At 42.7% G+C, this 12,150-nt stretch overlaps 1 protein-coding gene across 1 annotated transcript in view; it reads right to left on the reverse strand.

Annotated features, from left to right (window-relative positions):
* Positions 1-12,150, reverse strand: part of pde11a (phosphodiesterase 11a) — a 74,982-nt gene that overhangs the window by 58,813 nt on the left and 4,019 nt on the right. The window contains exons 3-5 of the mRNA XM_041844281.2: positions 2,437-2,526; positions 1,604-1,744; positions 1,350-1,414 (exon numbers count right to left, since the gene is read on the reverse strand). Of these exons, the coding sequence (XP_041700215.1) occupies positions 1,350-1,414; positions 1,604-1,744; positions 2,437-2,526 (296 nt within the window). The remainder of the gene's footprint in view (positions 1-1,349; positions 1,415-1,603; positions 1,745-2,436; positions 2,527-12,150) is intronic.

Below are 12,150 nucleotides of genomic sequence, written 5' to 3' on the forward strand. Positions count from 1 at the left end.
CAGACACACTGTGTCCTCTGAAATCTCTCTGATATCTCCCCCATGTGGATGTAAAACCCACACAGACGCAGTGGGGAGTAAACCTCAGTAGTGTGATCGCTTCTCTAGCTTCTTCTGCCTCCCGTTAGGTGCTGCCAGAGAACCAGCAATGGAAGCACACAGTACCTCAACATTATTCTCCCCAAGGGTATGGAAATTCCGAGGTGCTTCAAAAAGCCTATGCCTTTGACGTCAGATTTATTCACTTAATTAAACACATAAATCTTGCACAATCCCCTATGCAAAAATAACCTTTTGGAATGGCATCATAAACACATATTCCTTTGAACTTGGTGATCATTTCTGTTTACTTTATAACTTGGAATCAGGCTATGGTCATTTGTCTGCCATTATGGGAGAGCAGTGTGCGCTTCACATGATAAGAGCAACACAAATCAAAGGTGATGCGTCTCCTGTCAGAAAAGGCTGAACTGGCATGCCATGCAGCCTGACATTTCACTGATTACTATATTATTATGCTAAGATGCTTTTTTAATTACTGCAGTAGTTATCATTGCAACCTTGAAGTAGGCCTGTCAGTTGTAGCCTGCACAGGACTGGAGGATAATTTGTCATCCTTTTGGTGAGGTTTTTCATCTATAAACAACCCACACCGTTTCCAGCCCCTCCCCTTCCAGCCCCTCCCCACCCCCCCCTCCGCTGCCTCACGGGAGAGAGAAACTCCAAACCCCAATTAAGGAGGACTCCTACAACATGGCCTTCCCCATTTACAATCCCCATATTACTTCCACAGCACTTCCGCCATATTTAATCTCCACATTTTCTTCTCTTTTTCTAAGAAGTTCCACAGAGAAAAGAAACAAACCAGAGAGTTTTCACTGTTTGAGCTTATAACTAGTCAGCTGAGGCTTTGCGCAGACTTCGCAGGTGTGCCGGCGGTGTATGTCTGCAAAGGCGGAGCTGCGATTATTTGTCGAGAGCCTTGACGTCAGGAGCACAGGGAAATGGGAATATTTGTGTGACAGAATAAGAGCTGCAGTCAGTATGCAGAACCATGTATGCAGCTCATGCAGAGAGAACTCCTGCTTTCAAAGGGCTGTAATTTAATCTTTAAATCCATAAATGTCACAAACTCATTTGTCAAATGTGTATTTAAGTTGGCCAATTAAGCCAAGGGTCTTTTGATGAATCTGATAAATATGAAGAGATTCTTTACAGAGGCAGAGATTTGGTACAGAGTATGAGGTGGTGAAGTGTTCATATATTAATCAGTAAATCCAGACTGGACAGAGGATTTCTCCATGGAAACGAGTGGACTGTTGGGATGAACAACTGTGCACCAACTTTACCTGCTTTCTATGTCTGCACTGCATTTGGGGGACAGCAGTTCGAATGACTTGGTGAATTTCACCACCTGTGGGAGGAAAAGAGAAAACATCACTGGTGGAATTGTTTCAAATGGAAATGTCACTCCAGCATCTCCTCAGGTACTGGAGTCACAAACAATTTGTCAAGTACAAAGCACAATACATCAGAAAGATATTAATTATTTATAGAAATCTAGCCCTAGTCAGTCAGGAGAGATAGCGAGAGAAGAGCCTACCGGTGACTCAATGTCCTCCAGCAGTTGGACAGAGCAGCGCTCACACTTGAGCAGAGTCTGGGCGCGGTACATGATCTTCCTCACAATCTTCTCCAGGTCTGTCTGCTCCTCAAACAGGTCGTTGACCACCTCCAGGAGCGACTGCAGGTCAAAGGTCACAGCACAGACACAAGGACATTACTGCTGCTATTAGTCAATGCATGTCTGGTCAACTAGCCACTGCACAACACATAAAATAACCTTTCAGACGCAAATAATAAATACTCAAACCCATTTCAATGGAGATGTTTCATCTCACAGCGCTAGAATTATAATTGTTTCTAATACATAAGGGGTCAGGATAATATCATATGCCACCGTTCCACAATAAAGTAGATCAGACACTTTATCTAAAGCACTACCAACTCAATAAGAAATAGCAGAGAGCATAAACCAGTGAGTAATGATGGAGGATCTCTCTCCCCTCTTCTCGCTGGTCTCTGTTCTCATTTTGTTCTGCCCCATCAGAGATCAATGTGGGACAAGCATTAGAGCGTCTCTAGACACCTCCTGTGAGATTTATACCCTGGACCCTCTCGGCACACTGCTGGTCCCTTCCTCCTCCTCCCATCCCCTCCTCCAGCAGAGAGGTCCAGGCAGGGCTGTACACGGCTCCCTGATCCCCACTGCAGTGGCAGCAAGTGGGCTCATAAAGATCAATACCCAGCCTCACTAGTGTCAGCAATGGGGAGGAGGTGGGCTGCACTATGGGGATGTATAGACACCATACTGGGATACTAGTGCACTCTCCAACCCCAACCCTGCCTTGGCTTGTCCCTGCCTGCTTCCCTTACCCGACTCCTGTCATACTCTTTTCTGGAGGCAGCGAAGAGCTGTGCGTTGGAGATGGCGATCCCACAAAAGGGCAGGTACATCTGCAGCACCTGTGGAGACATCACATCAGACAGACAGTCAATAGGTTGGACATACAGACAGATGCTGAGCTCAACACAGGAACAAAGGGTTCACTGTTCAAAGGATGCAAGGCCTGACACTCAGTGACCAGCCAATAGATTCAGAGGAACAGTTACTGTTCAATAGACCAAGGTCAGGGGGGAAAGGTTAGTTGAAGATAGGACAGGTAGTGTGAGAGCAACAAGCCATATGGTTGGTGAGTTCAGTCTTCCAAGTCAGAATAATGATTGCCAGCTGCCTTGTTAGGCTACGGCCACACAGAGACGCATGAACACGAATGAAATTGTATATGTATTCAGCTATTGTCCGTTTTGTCCGTCAAAAGTTAAACTCAAGTCATCTATTTCGAACGAGCTTCATATGTAAAAAGGCGGACATATTGTGCATTTATGGACAGACAATCATCTCTGTTGTCCATCATCCGTAAACATATGACTCCCGTTGAAAAACAATTGTCTTAATCTGTAATTTCCGGACAATAAAAAATGCCTTTATTAATATTGAGGCCAGTTTTACTCTATAGGGGAATTAAAACACGACATAACTGTGTGCACGGTTATATTCTCATACCATGCCCAGGGGAAAAGCACACCTTTTAAATGGACCTAATAAAGAATGGCCTTTCATCAGAGCGTCATTTAATTGCCAAGACAAATATATCAATCTAGTTTACATTTCCCCGTTTGACTGAACGGTTTGACCCTTTGCCTCAAGGTGATAACATGAATTGCATAACGAATTTCATGTTCCATTCCCCCTTTTCTTTGTTTCTGTATCAGAAAACATGGGTCCACCTGCTTACAGAGCAGGCTAGATGATGTATGACTCTTGATGGCTGGGGTTCATTAGCATGTTATGAAAATCGAATCAACGCTTCACTGGCTGAAATCGAACAGCATTCCTTCTGTTGCTGTCAATCCAATATTCTCGACAATGCTCTTAGGCACATGCAAGCACGCAGAGCCAGGGACTGAAAAGGGGTGTGTGGTACTGTACAGTGGCCTGTGGAGATCGCCGTACCAATCAGACCTACTGTATCTGTGACAGAGTACAGCCAGGTCTAACTCACACACCATGTGGCCTTACCTGAGAGACACTTACACCATTGCCCTTTGACAAAGGATCAAGAGCATTTAGAGTCCTGTACTTCACATTGTTTAGTCATATTACCTCTTTTTTTGGCTGCTGCTTATACCATGTCAACCAATAACGTCCAAAGAAGGCACTTAGGTGTCAGACCCTTAAGAACAATGGGGAGTTACTCAGCTGTTACCGGTGATACATCAGATCCTGTTACACAGATCATCTCATCCACCAGCAGGCTCTCTTGATCCTGGGGACAAGGTTACACTGAAGAAAGCTAATGTTTCACTGTCTGAAATGGGCATTGCTATCCGGGATCCTTAGGACGTCCCTACCCTAAACCCTAACCTTAAACCCTACCCTTACCCATAATCCTTACCTAACCTTAACCATTTTAAATGTCAACTTCAATGGGGGTAGGGACGTCCCAAGGATCCAGATAGCACGGACCATCATGAGACCCGTGGGTATATCGGAAGATCATCAGAGGGAGTAATCGTGGCACTTCTCACTATCAACAACTACAGACAGTCGACTGTAAAACAGACAACAAATTTCCAACAGACACACAACTATGTCCATGTATAATGCTGGCTATGGTTTATTCTACACATTTCCCTTTAGGACTAAGCAGCTTACCATCTCTATCAATCACCTCACCTCTGTATCTCCCGCCGGTCACTACCTTACCACATTCATTCACTATCATGCTTTCCAGGGTGACTCTACAACCTATACAGCATTCACTATACACACACATCATAATGCATAGAGCATGTTTTAGTTTATTATTTTAAAAAATTGTCATTTAGCAAACACTCTTATCCAGAGCAAATAGGGTTAAGTGCCTTGCTCAAGGGCACATCGACAGATTTTTCACCTAGTCGGCTCTGGGATTAGAACCAGCGACCTTTCGATTACTGGCACAATGCTCTTAGCCACTAAGCTACCTGCCTCCCCACATGTTCACATTAAAAAAAGAAGTGGAAAAATAGCAACCCTATATATAGTATATAAACCTGTACATCCACTAGAGCTATTGAATTATTTAATAATGATCTTCCAGAGAGGCTGTCCAGCGACCATCAATTGAGCCAGCAAGATCACATTAATTACAGAGCAAGACTTTGGAGATCCAACTATGGATCTGCCTGTATAGGTAACAGGAAGAGGAGGGGAGGGGGACACACTCAAGTAAAGCATAGGTTGCGCTAATTAAATTATGTCAGGCAGCAGGCCCATTATACTACAAGGCTGCATTACAAATAAGAGGCTTCAGCCAATAGAGACCAGAGGATTGACCAGTAAAGATGTGATTTAATAATGAATATGACTAAGGCCTTGGGGACCCACTACTAATGTAGGAGAAGCCAAGAGGACGTGACAGCGTTGCAGTAGGCTACTGTACACCTAAGCCTGGCTCTTAATTATTTCAATAGCTACACAAGCTGTTTACAGTAGCTAGTTGAGCTAGCTAAGGATTGTATTCATTCTAGTCAGACATGTTATGCCATTGAGCCCATTGTTGCTGTGCCAAGAGTCTTGCGGTGTTGCATCTAGTCTCCCCATGCGCACAGCAGTATGTCTCCCGTTTCCCTCTGATGTCACTAGGATTCTCTCTAACTTGCGTCAGCAGCGCATGTAGCACTTTCCAAATGCATTTAGCTGTGATTGCTCTTTATGGAAGTGGCATCAAATATTGATGTAAGAGGAATCCACACCGAGACACATTCTCACCATGCAGCTGGCTCTTATTATTCAATTTGATGTTGAATAATTCCAGACACTTCACAGATCAGGTGAAGATGAATGATCTAGTTTCCTGTGGGTCTTATGTGTGGCTCTGGAAGCTATCAGGGCGGGTTCACAACCCTTTAAACGCCTTTATTGGCTGTGGAGCTACGTTTTGACAGAACACTTTAACAGCACTGAGTGGCTCTAACTTCATGCAGGCCACTGCTGATTGGGTAAAACAAGCCTCCTAATGCCACCACATGACGTCTAACGGTGCTGATTAACTGAAAACGATGTGGGGCGATGGAACAACTGAAGCCATTCCTTTTCAATGGAAGAGAAGCGGAGTGGGCGGGGGACCGTTGGGCAATATGACCACGGGCGAGGGAGCGTGAACAGAGCAGGACCTAAGTTGGGGGAAGCCAGAGATACTGTATATAATGATGAGATGGTCTAGTCTCCGCCCTAACAATAGGAGTCGTTGTCCCAAAGGCGGGAAGGCAGGTGGTCTGCTTATCGGTCTGCTTATCGCTGTATTCACATTTTGATGGGAGTGGACCCTCTCCCTTCACCTCTTCCTCTCTCAGCTTTCCCCAACTGAGGTCCCACCCTGTTCACGCTTCCTCGCCCATGCTCGCGTCGCCCAATTGTTCCCCCACCCACTTCACTTCCCTCCATTCAAAATGAATGGCACTTCCGTTGTTTCATCGCCCTCATCATGGATAGTGGATCTTAACAGAGAGTCATTCTGGACAGAGCTAGCGTGGCTAGGCGATGCATCACTGATAGTTAACATGCACTGGCAAGACAAATATGTTTGAATTCTGTTTAAAGCAAGACGATCTTTTATAGTATTGACTAGTAAATAATTACTCATTCAGAAATACAATCAGATTCTACCACTTCCATGATTGTAAACATAAAAAGGGAAAAGCGTTTTAAAAAAAACACATTGAAACAACAGTAAGTGTTGCATCAGCGCAATAATGTCAAGATAGTCCTAAGTCTTTTCACACACAACCTACAATATATTGCTCCTGCGACATATTCTCCAGAAGTGCTTTGGCTATAAAGTGCTCTGGTTCTTTATGGAGCTTAATTCCAGTAGAGGATTGAGAGCCTTTAAATCGTGATGACTATTATGGTGTCCTTGTGTTCTGCAGACTACAGTTCCATCTGCAAGCTGAGAAATGGTGCTGACTAGAAAGAATTGAGGACAGAGGTATGCAAACTAAAAACAACATGTAGTGTGATTTTACATTATCAAATACACAGACACATATTTTGTCACATTAATAACTGCCAGTCATTGTAGTGTATGCTCTGTATCATCAATATTCAACACACTGTGTTACTCCAGTATTACCATGAAAGATATTTCTCCCAAATTCACATTTTAAATGTTAATGAGACCTTCAACATTTGTAGAGTTTTTACAAACCTCATGCCAAACGGCTAACCTTGAAGATCACATTGCAGTGATCCCTGAATCAGGGAAAATCTGCTAATGGGTAACAGGGTGAATCAACCGCAGAGAAAGAGGGCATTTCATGAAAGGTTACAGGCCCAGTCCTCCATAATGATCATCACTTCAAGCTAAAATTGGCACTAATTACTCTGATTTGCTCCAAGGGTCTGGCCTTGTCGAGAGTGAGCCACACTACATCATTTCAACATCAGTTCAACATGAGTGCAGCCAATCAAAAGAGCCAAGCACCATTTCCTGCTCTGTGTCACTGAGGGCTGTCCGATGAGGCACGGTCGGTCGAACTCATAGAGAATGATAGAGGCCTCTAGTGGCCAAAAGGTTGTTTTAGCACGGGCAGCGCCATTGAGAGTTTACACCATGCTTCCGACATTTTAAATTAGTCAAAGTAGACAACTTGGTGGGGATTCCTATGGGTTGTAGCCTCACTGGCGCTGCCCATGCTGTCAAGCACATTATAACGGCAAAGCTATAAAGATGGGTCCTCTATCTATCTCTATGGTCGAGCTGCTCCACCCAGCCCTCTTGACAGCTGTCAGCCAGGGAAACGAGTCAGCACCACGCGCCTCACATGATGCTAGTCAATTTTCAATCTCTCTCTAACTCAGGCTGTTATCCCACCTGCTTCAAGATATCCACTATCATCCCCGTGCCCAAGAAAGGGAAAGTAACTGAACTGAATGACTACCGACCTGTAGCACTCACTTCCATCATCATGAAATGCTTTGAGAGGCTAGTCAAAGACCACATCCCCTCCTCCCAACGTACCACTGGGTGCACACTGCCTGCCCTCCAGGACACCTACAACACCAGTGTCGCACGAAGGCCAAGAAGATCATCAGGGACCTCAGCCACATCATGCTGAATAGCCACCACTACCATTGAGCAAGTTGAGGAAGCTAAACTCCTAGGTATAACATTGGATGGTCAATTATCATGGGCAAGTCATATTGACAAAGTTGTTGTGAAGATGGGGAGGGGTATGTCTGTTAGAAAAAGATGTTCTGCGTTTTTTTACACAAAAATCAACTGTACTAGCTGTTCAGGCTCTGATCTTGTCCCATCTTGATTACTGTCCGGTAATATGGTCATGCGCAGCAAAGAAAGACCAAGCAAAGCTGCAGTTGGCTCAAAACAGAGCATCACACCTTGCCCTTAACTGCACATACAGAACTAACATCAACAACATGCATGCCAGACTTTCCCGGTTGAGGGTTGACGACTGCTTCTCCAAGTTTTTATGATAAATATTACTGTGATGAAAATTCCAGATTGTCTGCATAATCAAATAACATTCAGCTCAGACACCCGTACATACCCTACAAGACATGCCACCAGGGGTCTCTTCACAGTCCCCAAGTTCAAAATGAATTCAGGGCAACGCACAGTTTTATACAGAGCCATGACACTCAAGCAAACAGCAAAATTACCTTTAAAAACAACTAATGGAATGGCAGGGACTGTGAGGGGACACAAACACACATACACACTCTAACACACACACATCATCTTTTTGTTGCATTGTTTATATTATTTGTTAGTTGCATTGTTTGTATATCGTTGTATTTTAAATGTGTGTGACTGTCCTATCAGTGTTTCAGTGTTTTGTTATTTGTCATGTTTTGTGTTTTTTGTGGCCCCCAGGAAGAGTAGCAACTGCTTCTGCAAAAGCTAATGGGCATCCAGATAAACAAATAAACAAATGTCTCAGCATCATTCTATTAGGCCATGTCTCAAGCCCAAACACTAGCAATATCCGGGCAAGACTGATGCCACGGTTACCATACAGCCTCAATCATTTCATTGGGGTCTTTAATTTAGATGTAGGGGACAGGAGAGGAGAAGGTGTACGGTGTATGGTGACAGTACCGCCATGCAGCCCAGCCCCCCACAATGTACTCCCTCCCCACTGTGGTACATAGACATAATAAGGTTCCCCCTCCAAAGTTATCAGCAATTAACCCATGGTAAACTATCAGCTGTATTGTACAGCGATACAGGACTTTATTGTCTGATTTACTGTCTTATTATCGCCTCACTTAATCTCTGTTTTCATACAGGCCAGGACTCTATTATAGCAATGTGAGAGGTATGATTATAGTTGTTAATTGTACTTGAATACCAAATTGAAAATGTCTAATCATCGGCCATACCCATTGGTCTGGTGCCATTCCCTCCAGAAAGAGAGAAAGAGACAATGCTGGTAACCTCAGTCCAGGATTGTATTTATTTACATTTTCAAATCTTAATTTTGGAACATTTCCGATAGGACCTTGGCTCCAATGAGAAATCCTGTCCTCTCATTATTTTCTACAAATGTACAGTGGTGAAATTGACCCAAAGTGTTTTTTACAGTATTTGCTTTAACTCAATTTGACAGGCAATGGGGCGGAGCCAGGACTAAAACTTGAGAATGTGGGAAGAGACATTGTTTGGCTGCCAATACCATTTAAATTGTTGCAGCTCAATCACCTGACAGGTGTATTAACAGGTATACAGACAATACACTTTTAGACAGACAGGGGAGTGTAAACTAGCAGTGTTCAATCAGCTAATTTGACACAATAACATTTTAGGATTATCTTTGTTCAGTATCAGTAGTGTTATAGTATAGTATCATGGAAAACAAAATAATAATACAAGGACCAGACACTGCACCATGAGGTCAAGTTATTTGCATATGAGTAATTCCATTGGTGTATTTATCCAATAAAGATAACGAGAAAATACAATTATGCATAAATTAAACCATTATCCAAGCTCCCCAAAGTACTCTAATCCTGTAGGGAATCAACATAACACAATTTACAGAGCGTGGCATTTGAGAAAAAAGCGATATAATATGTTTAGCTATAGTAATATATTAAATGAGGGTGCAGTATGTTGGTTATAAGCACCTATTTACAACAACAGATGGGGGGAGTCTACACAAAATTAAACATTTGCAGCAATTGCTTATGTGGTTAAACCATGGAAAAAGTAATAGTCTGTTTGAAAGGCTTCACTTCATACATTTAATTCTACAAGGTCTTTCAATTAAAGCATTACTGCATTGTAGCATGCAGCTTCCGCCGTCCTCAAATGCCAACATTACTAATTCAGCTGTAACCATCCCGTGCATTAGCGTGATGCTAATGCAATGTGAAACGTGCTGAAAACACAGTGAAAAGACTGTGTTAGTCACACCACCCATTATACACAGTGGGACAACTCTAAACCTTTAATAATTGCATGCTACCTACCATAACACATCTGAATGACAAAATCTACAAAAAAAATTGTGTTGGGTTTCATGTTTTTTTTCAAAGATTCCTCTGCGTTTAGCTTCATGCAATTGTTTTTTTTTCTGAATCTAGCAGGGCTAAGAGATGCACTGATGAAAGAAGACAGCATGTGCCTTGGAAATCTACCCCTACACTGCACAACTGTGAGCCACATCACAGGGCTGCCTGCCTCTGCATGGCCGTGGAAGGGTTTGAAGTGTGTAAGTACAGCGCACCAGTGTAGGCTAGTTATGCCTCTATCTGAGACTGGCTAGTGATCTAAATGAGTAACTGTGCCAAATAACAGCTCATTAGAAATCAGCAGATCCCATCAGGAAGATCAATGCGAGACGCCAGCCCCTGCCTACTGTACTGGATCTACCTTATAATTTTTTCATTCACGCATAGATGTTTGTGTCTTTGTCTTGGGTGTAAATATCAACTCAGCTCATCTGCTGACAGCGTGAGCCATTTCAGAATGTAAGACATGTCAGTAAAACTCGCTAACCCTTGTGTGTATCCACAAACAGCTTACTACTTACTGTACAACCCCAGTGTTTAGTCACTTTGGCTAATACGTACCTATTAATGTGGTGGCAAGGAGTCAAAGTTTCTTTTAATTCCATTGTAAATGTCATCTAGTACTAGAAGACAGTGTAGTTGGAAGCGCCTCTGTGGATGTTTCAATTCTACACTGAATGCAATTGGTATCTGGATTACTTCACAGTAACAGAGTCACTAAATACTGCAAACTGGATGTCTTCTATTTATACACAACTTCCATCAATTTGTCTTATGGTCCAAGATAATGAAAGCCAGTTTTTGTACATTTGAATAAAAGCATGGCAGGCTAAGCCCCCGTTACTGGGGGTTTATTGTTAGAAAGATAAATGATGGGGAAAAGCAATTAGTTTTGCTCACAGACATTAATGCTTAGGTAATTATAAAGTACATGACCAATCAGTCTCCACTGCTTTACAACGTGGACAGACAGCCATAAGGATGACACCACTCCCCCTGCACCTCTGCAGGCCTTGCAAACACCACAGCTATTGACCGTATCACTGAAAAAGAATTGCCACTTCTGCTCTAATGCAGGACAATGTTAGTGTTACCTAACCAATGTGAACATCTGCTTGAACTACAAAACTCGTATCTCTGCCTGAAATGCACAGGTCAGTATTTTGTAAAGCATAATAATGGTATATATTCCCTCCTGGCCTTATCTCTCATTTAGTCGTTACCAACGGAATGAGAGCAGCTTAATTAAGAATGGCTTAGATGGCTTTAATGTATTTTTTTCTATTCATTTCAAGTGATTCACAGACAAGAAATCATCAATGGTCTCTATAAGTGGTCTTAATAACACGGCTCACATTTCACTCTGTTTTCTGCCTCAGTGACTTAATTGTTTCTGGGATCCTATAAAAAGGATGAGGGATGATCCAGAGACGATGGAGGCATGCCTTTTTACACATGAGATAAAACAGAAGTCTATATCTGACATGTCAGGACCATTATATGTGTGGACTCTCTCAGAATGCGGGGACAATTGAAGGCTGGAACGTGTGACAGATGAAAGGGGAGAAACAGAGACCTACACTGAGAAATTCAGCACAAGCAATTGGCATTCTTTTAACACTCCTGTTAAAGTAGTTCAAAACGGAATATTTTGAGTTGTTCAATGGTAATTTAATAGTTGAGTAGTTATGTAGATATTCCACTAGTGTAGTAACATACTACAGAGGTATAACATGGTATAAAGTATTACCTATCAAACAGTCAAACTGCAAAAAATGTATTGCCTTGAAATGGAAATCAGATAGCCACATTCCAATTGGCAGGGGATATCTGAAGTAGTTGTATCCCAGTGGAGAAAATTACTGGTTGAGGAACAAGTCAGAGACATTTTACAGAATTTGGCAACCTTTTATTGATTTTATGGAGAATCTCCCCTAACATCACATTGATTGCATCTCTATATAATCCACATGTAATGTTTCACACTCAATGTACACTACCGTTCA

The sequence above is a fragment of the Coregonus clupeaformis genome, chromosome 23 (assembly GCF_020615455.1).
Source record: "Coregonus clupeaformis isolate EN_2021a chromosome 23, ASM2061545v1, whole genome shotgun sequence".
NCBI lineage: Eukaryota > Metazoa > Chordata > Actinopteri > Salmoniformes > Salmonidae > Coregonus > Coregonus clupeaformis.